At 39.5% G+C, this 25,143-nt stretch overlaps 2 protein-coding genes across 2 annotated transcripts in view; one reads left to right on the top strand and one right to left on the bottom strand.

The window, feature by feature from the left end:
• The window catches only part of INVS (inversin), an 84,774-nt gene extending 73,544 nt beyond the window's left edge, over positions 1-11,230 (top strand). Inside the window, exons 12-16 of the mRNA XM_062500494.1 lie at positions 975-1,276; positions 2,281-3,085; positions 7,084-7,316; positions 8,245-8,325; positions 10,410-11,230. Coding sequence (XP_062356478.1) covers positions 975-1,276; positions 2,281-3,085; positions 7,084-7,316; positions 8,245-8,325; positions 10,410-10,525 — 1,537 coding nt within the window. The 3' untranslated portion in view covers positions 10,526-11,230. The remainder of the gene's footprint in view (positions 1-974; positions 1,277-2,280; positions 3,086-7,083; positions 7,317-8,244; positions 8,326-10,409) is intronic.
• A 306-nt stretch (positions 11,231-11,536) lies between these two features.
• Positions 11,537-25,143, bottom strand: part of TEX10 (testis expressed 10) — a 55,282-nt gene continuing 41,675 nt past the window's right edge. The window contains exons 13-16 of the mRNA XM_062515503.1: positions 16,285-16,365; positions 13,648-13,829; positions 12,461-12,671; positions 11,537-11,773 (exon numbers count right to left, since the gene is read on the bottom strand). Of these exons, the coding sequence (XP_062371487.1) occupies positions 11,660-11,773; positions 12,461-12,671; positions 13,648-13,829; positions 16,285-16,365 (588 nt within the window). The 3' untranslated portion in view covers positions 11,537-11,659. The remainder of the gene's footprint in view (positions 11,774-12,460; positions 12,672-13,647; positions 13,830-16,284; positions 16,366-25,143) is intronic.

Raw genomic sequence — 25,143 nt, 5'->3', positions numbered from 1 at the left:
TGATACGGCATTTAGTGCCTGTCCGTTCCAACAGGAAAAGTGTCACTTCATCCAACAACCAGGGCTTAATTTATAAAAACAAATTCAGAGGGAGGTAGGTATGTAACGTTTGCCATGTGCTATTGGATTTATTCTGCTTGGTAGGAGCAAGAATTTAAAAGATAAAGTGCAGTGATAGCCCACTGTATTTCAAAACAGGCTGCAAAATTTTATTCAATGGATGCACCTTTCCTAAGTTTGTCCAAAACTCTTTCATGGCTACACTATTAAGAGATGTATGGCTTATTTCATTTTGGAAATCCAAATGTCACCATTTTAATGGCATACTGTTGTGCACGCAAGTTTTTAATTCACATCTCATATTATCAGTATTTGTCATTTATATGGCATATAATGTTTATGTAAAATTAATTATCTACTAATGACAAATATATAGCAGTAAGTTAGTACCAGTAGCTAGTTCAAAGTTGATTTATAATTGTCTGTACTATGACACATTTAAGTAAAAAAAAAAAAAATTCAAAGATGTGTCTTTTGTTAGTTTTTTTGCTTTTCAAATACAGTGTGTTGCATTACTACTCACATGAAAATATTGTTCGTCACCAATTACAAACACAGTTATTAGGGTCATGATTCTTTTTAAAATCCTAGTTTTAATTTTTGTATATTTATAAAACTCCCTAAATTTAGTTGTTTTCAATAAATGAGTGTTTTAAGATCAGTCAAAACAACTGCAAACTGAATGGGCAGCTGGCTGACAAGGACTTAACCTTCATCAAGCTGTAGCTGCAAGTCAGTTGTTGTTTTGGATCAAGCTAAGACATTTCAGTGCAATATGTGTCCTTTTCTCACGAAAAAGATGTCAAGGATTTGTTGTGGCAGTGTCAGATTTTTGGAGAGGAGTGTGTTCAAGTTACATATATGCTTCCAAGATTTGATCTTCAAAATTCTTATGGTATGGACTGTAATTGCAGGAAACGTGAAGAGGAAAGTAAGAGGAAAGAAGCCAAGCTGCAGAAAGGGATGCAGAATTCGGAACAAAACAAGTTTCGGATACAGCAGAATTCTGCAAATTGGGAGAAGGCCACCAGTGTACCCCAGATACCCAACAAAGCAGCTGACACACAGAGCAAGAGGCTTCTGTCCTTCAGTGCTTCACAAATCCAGCCAGGGAGAAACAGCAGAGGTTCACCTAAAGCTGTTCATGACAAAGGGACCCCAAAGGAGAGCTGCCTGTCAGCAGAGACTCAGAGCGAAGGTCATAAGATGAGGCAAGGTTTGTGATCTTTTTAAATTGTGATGTTTATCTGCTTTGTCCACTTCTTGGGGGTATTTTATATATAGAACCCATTTTGTCCTTCTGTGATTTCATATTCTTTCATCACTTGAGCAATATATGCAGCAGGGTAGAGCTAGATAGAGATTCTTTCACTCTGGGTGAAGTAGTGTAAAACACCAGTAGAGTGTCCTACAGTGTCTATAAAAATACCTAGAGTATGTGAAAACAGGCTGTGGGCAATTGTTCTATTAGTTGCAGTCTTCTGAGAGAATAAGATTAAAGATATTTGACATATCTGTGGTGCACATGAAGAATGTAAATGGAGAAATGGTAACTCAGGTTTTTAAACAAGATTTATCCTCTCTCTCAATCCAAACAGTTGATGTTTGAAAGAATGCTATGCCTTTTATGCATTCCCTTTTTGTTACGGAAGTGGTGCCAGGAAAATTCATACAACAAGGATCAAACCATGAAGTTGTATAGTCAGTTCTCTTTAGGTGTTTTTTCATTCTCCTGTTAATTTCCAAGCAGAATGGAAGGTGGATGGAAGACGGGGAATTTTCAGGGTTGCACTCCAGTCTGGCTTCTGAGTCACCCTCACCAGAGTATTTAGAAGCAGTGATCACACAGCAGCAAGGGAGAAATAGGAAGGACTTCATCATTTCATTCAGGATGTCAAGGGAAGTACTGAGAAGCCAAGTGCTTTGGGTTTCCTGGGCCAGTGGGTTATCCTGTGCCAGGATACAGCATGGATAGAGCAGGAGTTTTTCAGGCATCTAACTCAAATGTAATGTTAGAAAGAAAACCATTTGTAAAACATTAAGCAAATGAAGGCATTTGGGCAATCATGTTATCTTCTAATTCTTCCTGCTTGCATTTTTTTGTTCATTTAAGTGAATCCTAGTGTGCCCCAAAGGTAACTGAGCAAAAAAAATCAGAGACATAAACTATGTTTTGCTGGGTCAGAGACTGAATTTGTTTTTCAATTTCTCTGTCTAAAGACTCAGTGAGGAAACACAACAAAAGCAAGTCAAGTGGTGTCCATTTCCATTGTGGCAAAGCAAACGAGGGAACAAAAATTGAAGTGAAACACGAGGTTGCAGCTGCTGCAGAACTGGACAGAGAAAAGAACAAGGAACACGCTGTCGACACAACAGGTGCCTGTGCTCGGAGGAGCAGGAGGCTTTCTGCTTCTACCTGTAGGACTGCCAGTGCTGGGGAGAAGCTGAGGGATCCTAGTCAGCCTCCCTCTGGCAAGAGGGACCACGGGGAAGGAAAGGCTGTGTTCTGCGATGTCGGCTGTACCGCTGGAACGGCGCTGAACTCAAAGCTGGGTGAAGCTTCTTCCAAAGGCAAAAGGCACCAGCTGAAACCCAGAAATAAAGAGGTAAATGATAAGAGATGTTCACCAGCTGGTTCTAGTAGACCAGGAAGTGCCAGAACAGTATTTGTAAGCACCAGAAATGACAGCCTCCATGCTGTAGAACAAACTGTCAAAGTGGGAAACAATGAAATAGCAAAAAAGGCCTCTTCATTATTGTCTGCTGAGGCAGAACCTACCAGGACTGTGCCAAGAAACCCAATAGCATGTTCTGCTTCTGATGACAGTTTGAACTTGGAAAAAACAGGCATAATTGGATCCAGGAATGCAGATGATCAATTATGTTCTGTTCCATGGCGAAGTACAAATATTGAACTAATCCCTTTAGAGATTCGAATGCAGATCATAGAAAAAGAAAGAAAAAGAAAAGAGCTTTTTCGGAAGAAGAACTATGCTGCCACAGTCATACAGAGGACGTGGAGAAGGTAAGATTGCTGTTTCAGTGGATAGAGAAGAGTGAGATACAAGTAGATATAAATGAAACTAGGCTTTTTGGCAATGTGCTTTATTTTGCTTACAGTGCTGCCAGTGCTAAATGAGACCATTAATTATCTTTCTCCACACAAGGGGAAGTGGGTTGCAGTTGCATAGAATTGCATTAGTAAGTTCATAAAAACTGCAAGATAAGTGATGACTTTTAATAATCAGAGAAATCATTAAACATCTATTTCAAGCTCTGATCTTTCTTTAGAGAGTGCAGATCAGGATTTGCCTAAATCTGGAGTTCAGTGACATACTTGGAATTGTGCTCTGACTTTGCATTTAACCAGATAACCAAACCAGTGAATGTTTGGGAGCTTTGAGTGTTCCTTGCCAAAACGTGAAGGTGGTTTTAACACCTTGATTAAGCAGGAATGTACAGAATGCTTTCCACAGCACTATCCTGCTTTCCTGAATGTGTGAGTTTCAGCCTCAGAAATGCAATCATTCTAAAAGTACCTGCTCCTTAATATTTAATTTTTTATCAAAATGGGCAGGAAGAGTGTGTTAGGGAAGTATATAATATGCAAATTATTCTTTTTTCTTGTTTCTATTTAAACTTTCTTCGATTTTACTGGATGCAGAAAACTATAAATTGCTTATGTTTACTAACATTCTTTAGAGATCTCTCACTAGTTTAACAGTTTCTCTGAGGGACTCTGAGTTGAAGATGTCCGTGATAAGGAGGGTGGACAAGATGGTCTTTAAAAATCCCTTCCAACCCAAACCACTCTGTGGTTCTGTGATTCCATGCCATATCCCTCTGAACTGTGAAGCAAAGCAGCCAATTTTTCTCCCAGGTTTCCACCACTTCTGCTCTCTCTGCTGCTTGCTTCTTGGCCTCCTTTTCTGATGTAGATCCCAAGTTCTTGTCTTATGTGTCCAAATTGCTTAGATACCAAAAGCTGAAGGAAGCCAGGGGTGGATTAGGGGAGTGTATCTGCAAGTGATGCTGCTGCTGCTGCTGCTGCTCTCACTCAACACCTGTTTAAAATCCTTACAGAGGGACAAGCATGTGCCATGGCTTTAAGACAAAGCAGAACGATGTGTAGTGAGTGCTTGTATAAATTTCCCCACGAGAACTGGGATCCAAAGCCATGAATTAAGCTGACTTACCTGCACAGAAATCTGCACTCTATTTACACTACAGATTTTGGATAGGCTTTCTAAGCTGTCCACCTGCTGAAACAGGGATGGAGTGCGTTCTCTCCAAGAAGTGCATGCACTTACTAAGAGTTTGTATTTTGGAAATTGTGGGAATTAAAGATTGTTTAAGTTACATTTGTTATTTAAATACTTAATAGTGAAAAATAAATATATTTGTTCTGCTTGCAAGAACTCATAGAACACTAACAAAGATCATAAATTCTGCAAGGCTGCAGGAGACATTAGTTTGGCAGCTCTTCCTCAGTCCTGCGTTTGCTTTCGTTCTAAATTTGCACATGGTAAATAGCATGTACTTGTAGACAGCAGTAAAATTATACAATGTCGTTGTGTAGTTCTACATTAGAAGCATGTAGAAGTACATGTTTGAGTTCTGGAACTTCTCTAAATTAGAGCTAAATGCATTTGTCTCACTCTGCAAATTTTATAGTCCTATTGAAGGCAAACACAACAGCAGAGTGGTACTGGTCTACTTGAGAGTATTAAACTTGCTGTTCTCAGGAGACTGCTTCAATTCCCAAATCTGCAAACTTTATAAATGTACTCCTCAAAAGTGTATTCTAAGGTGTGTGGCTTGCCAAAGGTTAATTGCTTATCCTGCTCATTGAGGCTTGCAGATTCTGTGTCTGTGTTCTCTCTTGGGGGGCACAGGGGCCCACAGGGAGCTGACAGAAGCTGGAATAAGTTGGTTGTTGTCACTGTTGTTGTCCCCCTGGAGTCAAGCTGTATATTTTTAATATATTACTGCTGTGTGCACCCTTTGGCCAGCAGTGGTTTTTAAGATTAGAGCTTCTGTAACAATCACTGACAACACCACTTGCCAGCTGCTTTGTTCTGCACGTGGATATTCCGCTTTTCTTTTATGTGTAGTAGTTTTGTTGACTAAGCATCAGGTATATTTTAAGGTTCCATGTCAGATTGATATTGTATCAGACTTGGTCCCATTCTCCTTTTTTCTCACTAGGATCAGAATGATCTGTTAAGAGAGAGCTGAACTGAAACAATGCTCTACAGATAACTGCCTACATCTTCTCAGTGTCAGAACCTCACAGTTGTTTTCTTGTTGCTAAAAACTACCAGAAGGTCTCCCGCAAACATGAAATCACAGCTGGGTGCAAAGGTGGAGTGACTGTGAATGGGTCATTTCACTGTATCAGCAAAGGCATCTGGCAGTAATTACTGAATTCCAAGAGAGTAGCTTAGTATTCTTTTCTGCTCCAGTATAAAACAGTTCCCCAATTGTTTTGTCTGCAGTTAAGTATTCACTTAACCCATCCTTAGCTCAAGTTATGTTAGCAAGTCACTGCAACCCTGCTCCTACTTCGTTTTCCTCTTGTACCCCGTTAAAAAGTCAAAAGTGGCATATTATTTAAGAAAACTGGATCATTTTCCCCCTCTGTCTCAATAATGCTCCTGTTCTGAATTCATACCGTGCTTCACAACTTGCAGGCCCTGACAAGATGCAGTTGCTGCCTGCATTTATTATGTACTTTAATGAGCTGCATAACAGTACATGCCTGAATTCTGAAGCTTCACTAAATTAAGATTAAATACATTTGTCTCACCCAGCAAATTTCACAGAGGTAATTTACTAATCTTATTGGAAGTTTAAAATCATTTGGGTTGTAACTGAGCATATCATCCCCCTTTGGCATTTTATTGTGCTTTTATGTGCTCATTTTTTATATAAGGCTGCTGCATTGTTTGAATTATGTAGTTCATTGGCTTAGAACATATATTTAAACAATTTGTATCTGGCTTGTTGTCTTTTGTTTTAATTTAGAACTTGTTGCAGAGGGAGAAACAGAGAAAAATCATCTCTCTCCTTCCTTCTTCGCATTACCAGGGCATCCAGTAGAAGCCTTTTTGAATGCCAGAGGGGATGATGATCAATGCGTTTTGGCCTGTTACCAAACACTTATAATTAATATTTTACAAGTGTTACTTAATGGTCATTTGTGACAGGTTTGTACTGGGAGGATTCAGAGTTAATTGGTAAGCCAGTTAATTGACTTGTGAGTGTGAAACGCCAATATCCGATTGAATACTCACCTCCGATTCAAGCAGGGAGGGGAGGAAAACCCCAACAACTCCTTGCTGCCGGTGCCATTTGCCACCGGAGTGTGAGGGACAGATAATCTGCTGCTGCCACTCGCAGAGGGCTGTGACTGTGTGTCAGATCAAAGCAGCTGAGGCAAGGTTGGGTCAGAGGACAGGGAGCCTTTGAAGAGAAGGGAAAAAACGCTGTTTGCTGAAAACAAGGTGAGGGGAGCATCTTCAGAGGAGGGGTGGAGAGCAGCTCAGTTTTCTGCGGAGGAAATGTGCAGTTGAACCCACAGGAGGCAGATTTGGTGTCTCTTGCACTGATTGTCTGAGGACATGAAGTGCTAAGGCAGATGAGAAACTTTGGTGTAATTAAACTGTGAATATAGTGAAAATGAGGAAGCAATGTTGATTATACTGTTACCATAAATATTTATAGTTTTGTCTTCTGATGATTTTCTATGTATAAAGCAGCTGATGAACTGATGTTCAAGCACTGCAACTTTTGATACCTGTAATGCCAGATCTCTACTAACTGTGTGAAATAATGGATGCATCCAAAATTGAACCCAACTCCTTCTGAACAAACATTTCTCATCCAAGCGACTTAGCACATCAGTGGGAGTTCTGTTTTCCCAGTTACTCATGTAATCCACCATGTGAACTGATGCGTGGAAAGCACGGAAGTTAAAACAGGTCACCTAAAACAAGTGCTCTTCTCTTTTCTGCTCTCTAGTTACCAGCTGAGACAGGAGTTGTTTCAGCTCCTTAGTGCCAAGCGCCAGTGCAAGGAAGATGAAGACAAATGGAGACAAGAGACAGCTGCCTTCTTCATTCAGGTTGCTTGGAAGAAGCAGCTGAACCATAGCCCTCTGAAATCAGTTCCTTCATGTACAAATCTGAAATCCGTAAACAAAACCAGCTCAGCCGTAAAAACCAGCAAGCAGTCCATCCTAAAGCAGATATATGGTAATTTTCTTTTCACTATAATTTATTTTTCTAACTATGCTTTTATAACAGAGTGTATTAATCTGTGCACTTCTTACCTAATTGTTAAGAATTTCAACTATTTATAAAAATTAGTCTGAACCTCAGGTGTTCTAGGCAATTGTATTTCTCTTTCAGATTAAAAAAAACCAAACAACTCAGTTATTTAAAATGGCTGCTGCTAAAGCTGTTTGAATCCCCACACAGCATTGTTTCAGCACAGATCTTGAGCAATCAAGTAATTCTGTTGCCAGAGCTGCTCACATATATCAATGTGGAAAGAGAACAGGGCAGTTAAGCTGGGGATAGCTGGCTGTATCCATGCAGAGTGGCTACCTGGACCATGGTTTGGTTTTGTAAAGTACTGGTTTAAACTTATTGTTTTGCTTGTTACTGTTTGAAAAATATTTTCATTTGAAGAATATGTTCAATGTTGATAACTTTCTGTATGAAGATAAGTGGTCTTTATGGCAAGAGCAAAATCATCTTTTATAATTCTGCACTGCTTTGCACTGTGCCTGAATGTGCATGTGCAAAGTACTGCTTCTAGACCCTGAGCTCCTTTACAGGTAGATGACTGAGAAGGATATGCTAACTATATATACTTTAACAGGTGGTAAATCACTTCTATGATGGCTCTGTAGTTTTGAGAACCAAAAAAAAGATAAATAAAGCTAATAAATTTATTTTCCTTTTTTTTTATAACAAGTGCAAGATGTATTTTAATATTAAATTTCAGTAGTGGTTGTCACAATTTTGTGTCTTATGGAATGCCTCATGAGTTTCCCCATAAAAAATGAAAATAATTTTTAGGATAAAATAATGTTGTAGCTTACTGAATTCGTTTGTAGCTATTCACAACCACATGTTTATGTGATAAGCACAGAGCTGTTCACATTGTTTGTTATAGGACGTTCTCAGGAAGGCAAAATGTGTCAGTCAACAAGACCTCCTTCTAAGCTGAAACTTTCTGATGTGCAGCTGGTCTCAGGTAGGACACATCCATTTTAAGAATACTTTGATGTTTATATACCTGAGATTGGTTTCCTCTTAGATAACAATCTGCGTAAGGACTGGGCTCTCTTAACAAAATACATAATTAGTGCCAAACTGTTGTGATTGCATACTCCTTTCACCACTTTCAGGCTTAATTGAGCACTGCACTTCTATCCTTGAGCCATTTAGATGAAAAGCTTCCTTCACTAAATGCTATTTGTCAGACTTTTAATTTGAAGCGTATTAAGGACTTACTTGGGGTTGGGAACTGTGGTAATGTTGGTGCTTCACCACATGAAGGTTTAGTGCCCCACTGGGCATTTGGTGTTCCTGGCTGTGCTACACCTCAGCCAGACAGAGCACAGCTAGATGGGAACACAGCAACTACTTCAAGGAGTCAGGAGTTCAGGTAATTTGCAAAGGGAAGTAAAATACATTTTCCAAGTAGTTTAACACAACTCTGAAGTCAGAAGGAAATCAGACAGTGGACCTATCCTTGAGTTTGTAAGAACTGTAGGTGAATTTCTGCCTCATGAAGAGACAGAGGCCTTTTTCTTTCACTATCTGAGAACTGTTTTAATTAAGAGGCATGACCAGACAGGTGTTTGATTGCCACCTCTTCATGCAGATATGAATCTAAATTTTAAAAGAGCTTTTAGCTCTTTTCGTTTAACTTTTCAGGACAACAGATCTCCCTGTCTTCTGAAATAAAAAGCCTTTCTCTTGAGGCTGGAGTGGCCTTTGCTTTCATAACTTGGTGACGAATAGGTTAGTGATAGGAACTCTGCCCAGCTCCTTTAGAACACTACCTACTTTTATTCACCTACTAGGAGCTCAGGGAACTTTAGCCCTTACTTAAAAGACAATAACATGTTTTTCATCTGCCTGCCTTTGTGCATGACAACATTACGTTTGTTGGAAAAGTTCAGAGCTGTCAGTGGCTAATGCCAGATACTCCGTTTCTGACGTAGGTGCCTGGAGTAGGTCAGAATGGACTGTTCAGTTTCATTCTTCCCTTGCAGAAGGTACATCTGGGAAGGTGAAGGCTGACTGGCAGCCCGAGTTTTAATGTTCGTAGAGCTCGTGGAAGAAGCGTGCGGTGACAAATCTGTAATGGGGATTGACACCCAACTCAGTCAGACGCTTTGGAAGGGGGGATATATACAGAGGATGGGCAAAGGAAATGTTCAGTAAGGCAGGTGACAGGTGGAAAAGGGATGGGATATACAGGCGTGGGCTAAGTGCTTTGGAATATTCTGGCAAATAGGCCCTTTAAGACTGTTACCATTAAAACAATTCAGAACTTGAAATTAGTTCTTATTGTTTTTTTTTAAATTAAGCAAATTCCTTTTTTCAATTCAGTAACTGGCACTTCAAGAGAGGTGCTCGGCCGCAGAACCAGACAGCCTGGTTCTTTGTTTCACTGTGGACATTAAAGTGTGTTCAGCAAAAGAGCAGGTTTTGCAACTCTTGGCATTAGAAAGACGTTCTTAAGATGTGCTGAGTTCACCCTCAATGAAACATTTGGATTTGCACTTGGGATAACCCTGGCTAGAATGGGATAAAGCACTGAAAAATGTTTGCACCTAATCTTTGCAAACCTGGGAAAGGAAAACACACCTATTATTTGTAGCACATTACAGGAAATAAAAAAACCCCCAAACATTGCATGAGCAATTCAGAACGTTCACTTTAGGCCCTGGGCTTTCCCAGACTTTTTAGAAAGAGCCCACTGCCTACCTCATGTTGCTAAATCTCTTTCTGCTCTTCAGCAAATTCACCCACGAGTATAGTGTTAGTCTGGAGCCCTACATTCATTTAGGGGGGTGAACCTTGCTACAGCCATGAGAGGCTGCTGAAGTCCCACACGCAGCAGCTGCAGCATCACCAATGTTCCACACAAAGTTGTACCCAGTGCCACAGAAACCAAACTCTACTGAGAGACAATTAGCAGTGAGCTGCCAGGAAAAAGGCATGTTCTGCTCCCAGGAGATTCACTGCTTATGAAATGACCAGTGTAGATGAAGATGCTTTTCACCCATTAGAGTTACTCATTAAAACTATTTTGTTCTTTTACAGTGAGCAACCTACAGTGTGTTAATTTGCTGGAGAACATGGAAAAATCAAAGCAATTTTCATACAACATGAGACCAATCACTGCTGCAAAAACAAAAAATACAAGACTCAAGCATTAAGTAAAACAATGTTTGGAATTTAAAATCCATTCCAGTACAACTGTTATCTTTCATAATGTATAAGCCATCTATGATGTATTAAACTTGAACATTTTCAGTTTTGTACTATCACAGCATTACATGCCAAGCAGATTTCTAAGGAGCTGGACTCATTCTGTGCACAAACTGTTTTTTAAATGCAACTGTTAATTTCTTTACCAACACAGGATGAAATCTGAATTGCATTTGAAGACAGAAAATGAAGCACTAAACCCAGTATTGCAGTAACACTGTAGGGGCAATCAAAGCTTTCCATTGCAAAAAGTAGGAATTTTGAGTGTGCTCATCAAACAGAGTTTCAAAGAAGAGGGAAACTGTACTAAAGATATTACAGTTCTGAGAGACCAGTGTTCAATTTTACCTCAAGTTCATTAAATTAATTCCAAAATCCAAGCAGGAACGGAAGAACAGCCTTCATACTCCACTTCTCTACTAAAGGAACAATAGTTCCTTAGCTAACTATGAATTTGGAAGGAAATGTAGACATGTTGACAAAAAAACTCTAAAGAAATTGCTTTCACAACCTTTGGAAACTATTAGGGCTGTGTTTTCTACCCTTTGAAATTATGACCAATTTTTTAAATAATTCTTTTTCTATGTGCATTAAATAGAGAAGCAAGAAAAGATGGGCCCTACTCTAGAAAAACAAATACTTTAACAGCTTTGGAGCTGCCACGGTGTACAGTATTTACCTTGCACAAAGTATTTAAAAATATGAACTCAGCAAAAATAAAAAATGTTACTCTAAAGCATATTGTTTTCTATTTTTTTTTTCTACTTCTACACAATTATATTTTTAAAAATAATGTGATGCTTCAAAATAATAGATGAGCAGAGTCAATTTAAGTCTGTTTCTCTGCAAGCTCTTCAGCACCAAGGAGTGGACTTCAACACCTCTCATTGTGGTCACTACATCTTACTAGAACACCTTCCAGTAACATCTACTTGCTTGAAAAAGAGGCAATAGAAGTATTGCAGTTCTCTGTAAAATTTTTATTGTTTCACTTACAAAAAAATTGACAAGCTTTGTTCCAACATCTTCCATTCAAAACTAAATAGAAGTAAATGCTTTACAATAAATGCAGTTTGACCTCTTCAATATACTGTATTTATAGGGCCAGGTGTCTGGGGATGAGAGGCAAGGTAGATGTTGAAACAGTAATGGAGGTCTGTGAGCCACTGCTCCTGAACTTCACCGCTCTTCAGTGTCTAGAAAGGAGAAATAAGATACAACTCAATCTCCCCAACAGCACTTGCACTTGTTTTTACAGGTAACCAGGTGCATTGTTAAAGGTACAAGACAGCCCTGCTCCCCTGCACAGTGACATTATTCCACTCTTTTATACATTTCAACACAATGTGTCTGTTAAAGCCCAAATAATAAAGTGTTAACAACTGGCTTCACTTAGTCATTACATTACCAAGTGTGTGAGTTAACAACAGATGTGCTTTCCTTACTCTTAATTAGAGTGGCTCACTTACTTTGCAATTCTGCAATTTATAGGCAATTAAAATGCAAATGAGCATGGTGCTACCAGTGCAGGAGAGCTCCCCAACCCAGTCTAAGGAGAACTGCTACCAAAAGACCACCCCAGCCCAGGCCCAGGCCCAGGCCCAGGAATTCCCTCTTCTCAGGATAATGTAGGTGGCTTAAAAAGCCCAGCAACAACAAATACAACCCACCCACGGTAAAACAGCACTAGAATTAGTTATGGTATTTTCAACACTAAAGGGAAACAACCCCTTCCTAACCTGCAGGTTAGAGAACCTCACCATAATGCCTTAAATCTGCCTTCACCACCACCGTTTGAAAATGGCACTTCTTGAACATTTGCAATGAATTTTTAAAATAAACATGACATACATGTGATCTCTGGGAGACAAGAAGTTTCATACCATGATGTCCTTGATGATCTGTTGCACCAGACACTCATTTGTGATCATATGGCTCCTGAGCTGCCCATGCTGCATTAGTAAGCGAAGCAACTGAGCAACAACGGGCAGCTCTTCCCGACAGATCCTGCTCACTTGCAGGCTTTGCAGCATCAACCTCAGCAACCGTGGCAGGAGTGCTAATGCAGAAATGCATGATCTCCACAGCATATCCCTGAGAGGGAAAGATAATCAAAACTGACATGACTGAGGACACACATTTCAAGGATGCTTCTGTGAACTGGCTGCGTGGTGAAAAACAAAGCAAGGAAACCTGATTCTGTGGATTTAATCATACCAACTACATTCACCTTAATTAGTGGCAGAGCAGAAAATCTGTACCAGAAAATGCCAAATTTGAAAATATTCCAAAATTTCATGCAGCACTGGGGAAAAAAAAAAAAAAAATCAAGGCCCTGCTCTGGAAGCTAACTAATGTTGCTTAATCTCTCACGCACTGCAATTTCCACTTCATGCAGCTGCAGAGGTTTTTCTTTCAGTCGCTCTTCAGGTACACCTGAATCTTTGTTTAAGATTAATAAGAAATTAAATAATGGACTCAGCTATCTGTGATATGCAAGACATTAAATACAGTAAGAGGAGGAAGAGGACTTGGGCTTTGAATTTTCAGGAAGTTTTTAACAACTTTTCTGTATATGGAAACGTTTGACCTGTTTAAAGACATTTCTGTGTTTCAGGTGAATTTATTTAAAATCATTATCTGCAGATTTTGGGTTTTTTACATCAAATGGCTTTGCAGTCTATGTAATGATGCCTGAGAAATTTTAAAACTGAAACATCAGATCAGTTAAGAGTACATACTCATAAAACTAAATCCTTTGCATGGTGCTTTTCAATGTATCGAATGAAGCTAAGGTTAAAGATTAAGCTCTAAATATCCAACTTTACAAAATCAGGATGGTTTTGACATCCAAGTAAAACAATTTGAGATTAAACCTTCTTCAGTTACTGTTTTAAGTAATTCCTTGTAACTTTCCAGGTTTTTCTTAAATCTAAGCACTGATTTGAAGTAAGCAAAAGACACTAAAAAAAACTCGGGGCAGGGGAAGGGGGGGTATCCTTTCATTTCACATCTCTAAATACTTGTGGCTGCAAAGAGAAAGACAAGACAGTAAGAACAGCAGCTTTACCTTTTCTGTAAGTGTTCTGCATCCTCTCTGTCTATAGTTAGCAGGAAGTACAGAAGACTGTAACAACAAGAGGCCAAGAACCTGTGCAGATTTTCACTTATGACGCAGGCTTGATCCAAGAGCTTATTTATGGCACATAGAACAGATCCAGCTGTGCTATCAGGTATTACAACCAATCCAACCTGTATTAAAACGAGACCAAAAAAACCAACCCAAATTCATCACTTCATACAAAAGATTTTTATTGCTGGGATACAAGCAAACCTAGAGCTTCCCTATGGTGAAATGTATTACTTTGTTTCTGCTCAAACTACAGACCACTGCATTTTTTAAAATCCCTGCTTTCCCAATAAATTGCCCCCCATATCAACAGAAGGTTAAATTGACATCTTCATTCCATCCCTTCTAAACAAATGCTCATCTCAAACATATTTGAAAAACACAACATTGCTTTGAGCCTTGCTCTGAATGACAGTGCAGGCACAAACAATCTTCTGGGCAGAACAGGTCTTTCCTTTTAAGCATATATCATGGGACTGGGAAGGCCTTCTGAGTCTTGAAATGGCAGTGAGCAGTCACTGAGGTAGAAGGAAACTCTGATTTATGCTACAGAAAGGAAAGCTTCTATTGGATTGTCACCAGGGTGACTCTCCTTTGAAGCCCAACAGGAGCTTCATGAACCAAGGTACATCAAAGCTAATGAAATATATGGTAAGCCCAAAGTGGGGTGATGCTCTGCTGTTGTTAAAGAGAGAACATCATTTTGAGTAAGGATTTTATAGGCATGATAAATAATTTAGAAAAAATTCTTGTTTTTTGTAGAGGCAGTGAATTAGAAAGCAGTTTAAATTTTGAAGTACTATGGAGTAAGTACCCTAGATTTTTGTCTTGTAAAGCCACAAAAAAATCATGCACTGCAATGTGGCACCATTTACTTTAAAAAAAATTATTTAAGGAGTTTGAGAGTAGTCTAATTTGTTCACCTGCAAGTACATTGTTTTAAGCTGACAGAGGGAGTTGGTTCACTTAACAAGGTCAGCAGTTTCTTTTAGAAATGTTTAGAAAAAAGATCAATAAAAGTACAAGCTACAGAAATGTGAAATGTATTTCATTCATACCATTACTTGTGAGAGATACAGAACAGCTATGAATTGAAACTTTTAAATCCTTCCAGCCTAAGACACTGGGTGCATTTCAAGGCCATGAGCACAGATCAATGTCCCAGGCTGACCCTGTCAGTCAGGTATAGATTGAGGAGGAGGATGATGATGGTCCTGCCTGACAGAAGGTGGGACTGCAGTTGTCACCATGTCTTTGCTGAATACTGCAGGACACTGAGACCCCAAACAATTAAAATTAATAACATTTTTCCTGATCAACCATAAATAAGAAATAATGGCAGTGATCTAGACAGATATAAAGAACCATCCTGAACATCAACTGAGCCAACACTACTGATGAAATGTGTTGGTCAGCCAGTCTGAAAGATGACAGGAACAGAGACATTTCAATTAATACAAATCCAGTAGATGAGGCTGCTCAGATAAGTTCCCATATAGGATGTTGCCTCCATGGTGCCTTTGGTCTCTGAGAGGTGTCAGCAGCCAGCTGGAGACCTCAGGCAGTAGCCTTGCCAACCATAAAAAGCCACTTAATGGTTTGCTCTCAAAGGGATGGGGCAGTAGAACATACAAGCCTTTTTAAAAATTTACTGAAGTCAATGTCCACCCCTAAAAATCCAGACTATGGTTATAGGTAAGATACTCTCTATGGAAGCTTTGTTCTAGTAACTTCTCAGTATGGCTCCATACAGGGAATGGCAGACACTGGTTAGATCACAGAACCACCCTGACAGGAGGGCAGGGGCAGACCCTGTGGTCCTCTCATCAGGCAGTAGCACATGGAACTGCAGATTCCATCCCTGACCATTCTGTTACCCAGCCCTGGTTTTGCCATCCCCATCCTCAGCTCAGGCATGTTCAGGATTAGAAGACAGGCTGTAAAACCCACAGAATGGGTCAGGTTGGGAGGGACCACAGTGGGGTCATCTGCTCCAACCTCCCTGCTCAAGCAGGGTCATCCCAAAGCACATGGCACAGGACTACATCCAGATAGTTCTTGAGTATCTCCAGTGAGGGAGACTCCATGTCATCTGTGGGCAACCTGTTCCAGGGCACAGTCAGCCACCACACAGTAAAGAAGTTCTTCCTCATGTTCAAGAGGAGCTTCCTGAGCGTAAGTTTCTGCCTGTTCTATTGCTCAGCACCACAAAGAACCTGGTACCATCTTCCTGGCATACTTTACATACTTACATACATAGATGAGGTATGAAACCTCATCTAAAGCTGCTGGTCGCTCTTTTAAAAAGAAAACCAAACCAAGAAGTGTTTCATTTATGGACAAACTGCCTTGAAGACAGGCTTGAAGTATTCACAAATCTGAACAAAATTACCCATATAAGTTTAGATACCAACAGTTATTATATATTTTTTAAACTCCCCCACATCTTGTTTAGAGCTTTTGCAAATGCTGAAATTATATATGAAATACATAGGAAAAGTCCACTTGAGGATTAACAAGACTGTTAGAAAATTTATCACAAGGAAATTTTAACACAGAAGACAAAATGGTGCTTACCAGATATTTACAGATGCCAGTCTGGAGAATATCAAAACACTGACTTTGTGAAGGTATAGTGGACAAGCTGTGACAGATCACCTGTTTCAATAAAACAAAGTTATATTTAAGCACTCCAAAAGCAACCAGCAATCACTCACTGTGAAGTCATACTTTGCTGACAGCTCTAAATCCAAAGAACCTACAGGGACATGCAGCAGTTTTGTCTCAAAGTATTGATTCTTTACAGTGTAGAAGAGTAGCACTGTCAACATAAATTACTCAGTGCTTAAAGAGATGATGGTCTACACCATTAGGTTTTTTGGGAAAGGCTCTCTGCATTCTATCAGTGTGATAGAAGGCCAAAACTACTCTGTCAAGCTAGACTGCCACACCAAACCTCCAAATGCCTTTCCTTGGAGCTGAAGAATTTCAGAAAATAACTTTCCAAATAACTGTATCAACCATGAAACAGAGGGGTCACAGTGAAAGAGAAAAGTAATACAACGAAGAAGAATTTAGCAAAGATCCATTTTCAACATATTTTCCTCTTCAGAGCCAAAAATGACATGTTCAAAAATGATACAAAATGTAATACTACAATGGAAAATCTTGTTTTATAAACTCCATAAAACTTTCTGGTGCTTTTATAATCAGGCACTAGCAAACTACCCTGAAATGTTATATGTCTCCTCGATAGGGTAAAGAAACCAGAGCTCTAGTAGAACTGCTGATAAACTGTACTGCAATCCTCAGTAGATGGCTTTCTCTGGTCCTATTTTCCTTCCCCTCTATTCCAATAATTCACAAAGTAGTTGGAGAGCTTGGATGCCCTCCCTCTGTTCACATTTACTGCTTATCTCACCAGGGTGGCAACTAAAGCCTCTGGAGAAGCCAACGTGCACAGCACAAGTGTGTTATCAGACCATGAGCAATTGTAATGTCCTGCTAAGGACAAGGAAGATGGAAGAACCAATACATGAGGAATGGAATCTTCTCTTTGTGCTTAGGGAATGAGAGAATATCACGATCAGACGTTTGAAGGCTGAAACAATTCAAGTCCATGAGTTTTACAAATATCTCGACTAAGGAAAAAGCATTTCTCTAAGACGCCCCATGACGCAAAATCTGAAGGGAACTTGTACAGGAGGATCTGACCTGAGGGAATAAATTCTGTGACAGCATTTTGGCTTTGAAACTTTAGTTGAATCAGGCAGGTCAAGACACCAAAATGAAGTAATAACAGAATAGAACATATCAACTGTGTTGTGTCAAAAATAATAGTCCACAACATTTGCAGCTGGAGGATGGAAAAAGTTAGGAAAAGGACCATTAGCTCAAGGTCCTGTGGTATGAAAACTCAGCCATACATCCTTATGTGGATGCCAGTGCTAGTTTAATCAGAAATGGCCAAGTGGCACCATTTGTGGTGACACAGAAGTGCATTCAGCTTTTTCCAAAATTACATGCCACACCTGCTTTTAGCCCTGCTTATGCCAGCCAAATTCAGGAGGATCCTTAACACATCTGCCTAGTGGAACATCACATTGCTGGGCTGTCAGGAGATTGTTCACGTTAATCAGTATCACAGGTGTAGTGCAAGTGTTTTGTCTGACTAGTAGGACTATTTAAAAGACAATTTCATAGATACTCTTGCACTGAATACCTTTACTATATGTTTACCTTATAATGAAACAACATTATTAGAACTAAGTACACCATCCTAAATATAGTAGGGCTTTTGTCCACTGCAATTTGAAAGTGATATTAAGTGGTCTGGAATATTCCCAAGAAATCCACTCAAAACATCTGTGTTATTAGTAGTGTCAAGGAATAAAGTCAAGCTGCAACAGAGGTTATTACTGGGGACTGTCATGTCAAGGACAAACTGTGACATAAATCTGACCTGGTATTTTAATGAGCAGCACTTACACAAAAGGTAAAGCTGCACTGATGAAATGACTATTGGATGACAGCTCCAAGATGAGAAACCCTGCCAAGGCAGGAGGACTGGACTAACCTATGGAAAAGATCGCACAGGTTTGATGAGTAACAGCTACAGAAAAAAATGAGTGAAAAAGAAAGTGGTGGGCCATGTGCTTGAAGACTGATAAAAACTTCTGCATGCAGCTATGAGTTTTACCAGTCAAAAATGAGCAGGAAATTCTGTAACAGCTGACCACAAGTGTTCACAATACAACCACAAAATGGGAAAATGTTACTACTGGATGTAAATAAAGATAATCCCAATAGAAGTGCTCAGACAGAATAAGGATCATGTATTCAATACTATTTTGTTAGATCTTACTTAGAATTAGACCATTTCTGACATACTGTGCAAAGTAGGAGCCACTCATTTTCAGGAAAGGCAAATTCAAACCAAACAGACATAGAAAAATTCCTGTCTTACCAGTGCCAATGCAAAGGACTTAACCTGCCTGGGCTGGCAGAATGACACCCAAGAAGGGATCTTATTGTCACTTACGAAATGGTAAAAAACACTGCACCAAAACAAATGTAGCCAAACAACAATTAACCATAACAATGATCACAGCTGGCTGGAAATGCAGATGAGATGGAAGCTGGGAAGGATGATTATGAAAGGGGGAAATGCAGGAGACATTTGTTGCTCACAGGACAAGAGCTTGGGCAGTTTGCCATATGCTTGTGAGCACATCACACCAGACTCAAGTCTGCCAGATACAACCCTTTTGATTCAGGCACAGACCCACAAACTAAAGACCCTGAAGGCAAATCCACCAGGCCCACCCAGCAAAAATAGTTTCATTACTAACATGTCACCCTTAGGACTACATCCCTAGAGCAAGCCCACCATCCACTGAGGCTCTCCCTGAGAGGACTAGTAGTAGGAGCATTTCAAGATTCTTCCCAAACTGGCAATGAAAACAGGCATAATACCACTGGACAGCAGCATAATTCCTTAGAAGAGTTGTGGTAAAGTGTAAGTTGATTTTTCAGTCTTTTAGATATTTCTGACCCTCAAAACAGCACCATCATTCCCTACATCAGTTCTGTTTTCCTGCAATTAAGTGGGAGAGGCGATTCTTTTCAATTCCATAAATTAAATCCTGTTTAAAATGGCTTTCATACCAAATGCCTTTTATAAAAAGTGAAACTGAAACGTTTTTAGACATGGAAATGAAAGGAAAAGAAAACTTAATTATCACATGAAAATTAGTATTTTCCCTGACAATTTATTTTCCTAAGGCAAGGTTTTGCATGATGTTTAATTTCCATAATAAAATGTCACAGCTGATTCATTACATTACATTTGATTAGCATTTATCACATTTTTGGCACATTCATAGATTGATTTTGGACCAAAGCCAGAGTAGTTTTGTTTCAGAGCAATCCTGAAGTGAATGGACTGAGAACAACCATTTCTGATCAGAGAAAGTTGGGTTTTTTATTTTTGAGGCAAGTATTTTATAACAGGTTTGGCTTAGGCTTAGACATTTTGTTGAGGTGTTCTTTTCCTTTTAATTTTGTTTGAATGGTCACTTGAATAAATTAACCTAAAGACAAGCATTCTCTTAAACACAGGGATTATCTGTTAGCATTATGCAGCAAATGCTACAGGCTCTGTAATCCATTGGCAGATTTTCAAACAAAACCCTATTGATCAGACAAGCCCAAGTATCACGAGCCACACAACTGCAAATCCAGGTTCCCTACTGGTGCTTTGGAAGTCATTGCTACAGGGGCTTCCTTGTCTGCCACACTGAAGACTTACTCCATCAGCAGCTGACCACAAGAGGGGAAAAAAAAAAACACAGCAAAAAAAAAAATTAAAAAAGAAACAAACAAACAAAAAAACCCAACCAGACAACCTCAAACAAACAAATACAAATTAAAAAAAAAAAAAAAAAGAAAAGAAAAAAGAAAAAAGAGAGAAAATAAAAAGCAAGCTGGAAGGCTGGAAAGTCCCCTCAGAAACACAGCCTGACCCAATTTTTCTGGAGATCCTGACCATGGAGTATTTTACTTCAACTGGATGAGTTAAAAGCATTTTTACCACTGACAGCCACCCTAACTGACAATGCAATCCCACACAGGCTTTTCACAGTTCTAATGCAGAATCAGAGGAATTCATCAGTTTAATGCTGTTCATCCCTAAGATGCTCTCGCCTCCAGAAGGCAGAGTTGGGATGACCCAAGGAAGCCCAGTCTCTGTGTGAGCCCTCATGGCAACAGGAACAAACACACCTGATGAAGCGAGACTAATGTTTTGTTCATTATGGAACTATTCCCTCTCCCTCAACGCTTCCTGTAACATGACAGAATCCTGATTCAAAGTCTCAAGGAAACTACTTATCAGCAACTGTCCAGACAAAATTTTTGTATTATTTCAAGTTTAATCATGCTGCAAAGTACTCTTTTTTTCGAAGAAAAATACTCACCTTCCTCTGAAGACACACACAAGCATGAGCACAGAGAGAAACCCAAGCAAGCAGGAAAGATAATGGATTGAGTATTTTAGGAAGCCACTGTGTGGATCAGACCAAAGGCAGTTCAGACTCTCCAAGAGGTGGTTTTATTAAAAAAAGAAAGTTGGCGCACACCAGATACTATAACCTAAGGTGAACTTTAAAATATATTTTTCAACTCACATCGACATGTACCTCAGACATGGATAACTAAAATGTAACAGGCTGTTCTGTAGTGAATTCCCCAGCCCTTGTGAAACGCCTGTTTGGAGCAGGACTGTATCCAGTGTAACATGTTAGTGCGGAGCGTAGAAAATGAGAAGTTTTCAGGTGATGGGGCAGGCAATGAAGCTTGGCGTCTGAAGCTTGGCCAGCTCCCCCGAAGCACCCTCGCTTATCAGACACTGTACTCCCCTGACAGGTGCTGCTTCTCTTTCTGAAATAAATTGATTTGACAGGGCAATATTAACAGTGCCCTGAGTTGTTGAGAAAGCTGCGTACAACAAGAGATCTTTGTTCATCTGCCTTGGCTAAGCTCATAGGGGCGGATGTGAAAGATATTCCTGATTCACTGACTTCAGAAAAAAAAAACCTGAAAAAAACCCCCTCCATTAAAACCTCCACATGAAACCCCTACACATCCACAACAAAACAAAACAAAACAAAACCCAAGTTAAAAAAAGAAACAGCCAAAAAGAGGAACAGAGTCTGCAGGAGAACATTACACAGGTGAGCAACAAGGGGAAAAAAGACACATTAGACTAATTTTACACTCTGGGTAGCAAAATGGGAATGCAGAAACTTATTTACGAATTACAAATGCTTAAGAACATATCTGGTGTCCCACATATTGATAAAGACTTAATATTTCCACAGACTTAGAAGAATTATGACACACAGTTCATGTCCTGGTCACAAACAGGGTAACTGCAGTACACAAACTCATCTTGCATCTGCTAACTGTGATGCTTGCCTGGCTGCAGGGTCCTTGGGTATCACAGGGTCTGATACAAAATCTATATTTGAGAATCAATTAAACTAAGTGACGTTATCTTTATTTCCCACTGGAATGTCAAGCACCACAGCTCACCTGTGAAACAACTTGATCATGTGTTCAAGGCTGGATACCAGCAAGATTTGGTGCTACAAGGCAGAGAGACCATCACCCTGTTTCTGTAACTGAGGGGCATTTCTGAAAATACTGTTATCAGCAAAATCAGGGATTAAGGTCAATAGCAAGTTTAAGCTTGTGATATCCAAGAGTAGACAAAGCCATACCTCAAGAGTATCACAGGCTGGGTTCTCTTCCCAGAGCCATCTTACTAACAAAATTCAAAGACACCACAAAACAGCTTTTGTTTCATCCTTTTGCAGCAGTAATATGCCCTTCTTTCATAGCTCTGAAGCTTCCTCTCAGCTATGAAATGTCACCACAGTCAATTGCTCCTCCTCTGAATGCCTCCTCATCAGACTACATGCAGGACAGTCAAAGAACATCTGATGTTGGAGTCTCCAAATTCACCTGCCTGACTCTTCTCCAAACAAAAGGGCTTGAAAACACAGAAAACCCTACACTTAGCTCTCGTCCCACAAAGCCTGTCTTTCTCAGCCAATTTAGGTTAGGTATCACAAGCCAGGATTTGAATATAAAGCACAATACAATACACAGTAGCTGTGGAGGTGTAAATTCATGCTAGTTATGTGCAGTAACACTGCAGGGAGCTCCCAGCTCCAAGGTGTTAAAAGAGACACTGTAAGTATATGATGCAGCTACAATAGAGCACTGGCCTGAAGATCAGCTTAGGTTTTCTGGAAGTTTGTGTTTCACTGTTTGTGTTTTAATGGTGGGGGGCTAGTTTTGGTGCTTTTTTGTTTGCTTTGGGTTTAAGTTTTATGTCTTATGAAAAAAGAGACCTTTAAAAAAGAGCTTTTTAATTTTGGAGGCATTCCTTTCATTTAAATTATTTCTCTTTTGTTTCTCTGGACTTTGGATTATTTTCCAAGAAAGTAATTATTTTCACCTCTAAACATTAAGGATGTGATAGGATGTAGCTTTACTAAACACTAACAAGCTTACACAGAATTTTTGTTTTCCTTTAAGAAGATTAAAATTATACCATATTCCTAGTTTAGAAGGAATTTTAGAGAGAAGTTTATTATCCATTAGCTGCCTTTTCTCCCCAGTGTAATTTCAACCTGTAAATCTCAATAAAGACAGCAAGTTGAAATCTTTTGGGAACTTCAATTCAAAATCTACATAGTAAATTTTTTTGAGGTTTTTTTAGCATTAATCTCTACTTCAAGTTAAGCTATAGCACTACAACACCACTGTTTACTTCTCAAGACAAACATCCTTCCTTGAAGGGATGCAAGGGATGCATCCTTGAATCCCAGGCTTTTAATTTATGTGCACTGACTTGCTATCTTTATTGATTTACTGTAATTTTTCATAGCACATCTGTGCAGATCCAGCCTTCCCAACTGTATTTCACTTATAAGACTGAACAGGTTTTGACATGGATTAGTATATTACACTACATGCTTCACAAGGTTTTTAAATTCAACTCTGCTTTTAAAAGCAGTTGACCTTTGCTAGTGTTTGATCCTAAACATTTTAAACAATCGGTTGACTATTTTATTTCTTTGAGTCAGTTTGATAAAGCTCTGGAATCTTGACTTCAAGCAAACCCTCAAATTATCATTTGCTTTCCCCCTCTGAAATGTTCAACCATCACAAACATCAAATATTACAACAGAAATTACCATGTATACACGGTTACCTTGTTAAACTCTTCATTTCTGTGGGCACTTTTTCATTCGATCCTGGCAGAGCAATTCAATTACAGGGGAGTGAACAATATCACTGACAAACACTATGGGCACAGTTAAAATGAGCCAAGGCTGAAACTCTTCCCTCAGGCTGCAGCCATTTATTCTGGAGACCCATTTATTTCAGCTACAGGGGGGTGATTTTAAATAATTGGCTTTAACAAGACAGAAGTAATTTTAAGCAGAAGTTCTTCCAGAAAAGGAACCAAAGTTCCCACATTTAACATCCCTTTCAGACAAATTATGAAGACTAACCTTTAGAGTTATGTAAAACAGCATTTAAAGAGACACTTTTCCGAAGCATTGCTCCTTTACCGAAAAGCACCACTATTTAGAAGCTTCCAAAAAAAAAAAATTTTTTTAGATTGCTGCGATTCAAATTACCACTCTCCAGACAAAACAAAAGTAATTTACAAACAATATCCATCTCAAAACGGGTTTTGTTAAAAACTACCTAAAAGCATTACTTCCTATCAGAAGTGAGTTTGTTACTGTTATCCACATGCTACCAGGTGTCCAGGCTATAATAACATGCCAGAAGTCTGAACTGCTGTTTGAAAATGCCTCAAGTTGTTTTTTTCCTTTCCAGAACTTGTCCTTTCTCCAGAAAGGGACACCGCTTTTCCTCCTGAATCTTTGGCATGCGTTGTATGTGAAATTCCCTCTTCCAGCTCCCTACCCTTAGAAACACACATCACCCATTGCACAGCTGTGGACAGGAAGGTGGGACTGCCTTCCCCTGCACCGGGAAACAAAGCTGAGCAGTGAGCAGTAAGGCAAACAAGCTGTGGCCTCCAGATGCAGTCCCAGCTGGGACTCTTCTTCAGTCCCAGCACCCCTGCTGCTCTGCACAACCCACAAACCCCACTGGCCGAGTGACAGCCCCTGCAGGCTGGCTGCTGCCGAGCAGGATGCTGGAACAGAGTTATAACCCACGCTGCACTAACCTAGAGCTTGTTCTCCTCCACCTGCTTATTTTCAAAGAACTCATGGGGAATTAGTGTTTGCAATTCTTTTCAGCAGAGAGCTAAAAACTAGCAATGGTTCAGACAAAACTAGAGGTGGAAGAGATGAAAGAAGACGGTGGAAGGTCTAAGAGGAATCTAATCATTAGTCTCATTTCCATTGAGAGGAAATCCTGAATTACAACTACATAAAAAGAACTCTTAAAAAAACAATTCTCAATACAGAGTAGAGGCCTGGTCTGCAGCCAAGGAGCACTGCTCTCATTTAGCAGGTATTTAAAATTACTACAAACATTTTGCTTAATATTACAGCATCACAATAAACTTCCTTATCCAGCAAGGGAACAGATGAAAGGTTAGCATTCAGAAGCTTTGTACTATACCAAATTCCACCAAAACCATGACTAATTCAAGCTGGCGTTTATTATTTCCTGTAGCACTTCTCTAAATAAAGCAATTTTCTGCCACAGCTAAAAATATTTTGACTGCAAAATTCTATCATACCTTGAACTACGTCCACTTGGAAGTAAGCAATCTCCAAACCTACCTGCCTCAAACTCAATGCAAATAGAACCCTCATATCACACTGTCTTTCCAGACACCCTAGGAGAGCCTAATGATTTGCTGTCAGTTTTCTT

Source organism: Cinclus cinclus, chromosome 1 (assembly GCF_963662255.1).
Source record: "Cinclus cinclus chromosome 1, bCinCin1.1, whole genome shotgun sequence".
NCBI lineage: Eukaryota > Metazoa > Chordata > Aves > Passeriformes > Cinclidae > Cinclus > Cinclus cinclus.
Note: the sequence above shows the minus strand (reverse complement) of the source record. Positions and strands in the feature narration are given on the sequence as shown.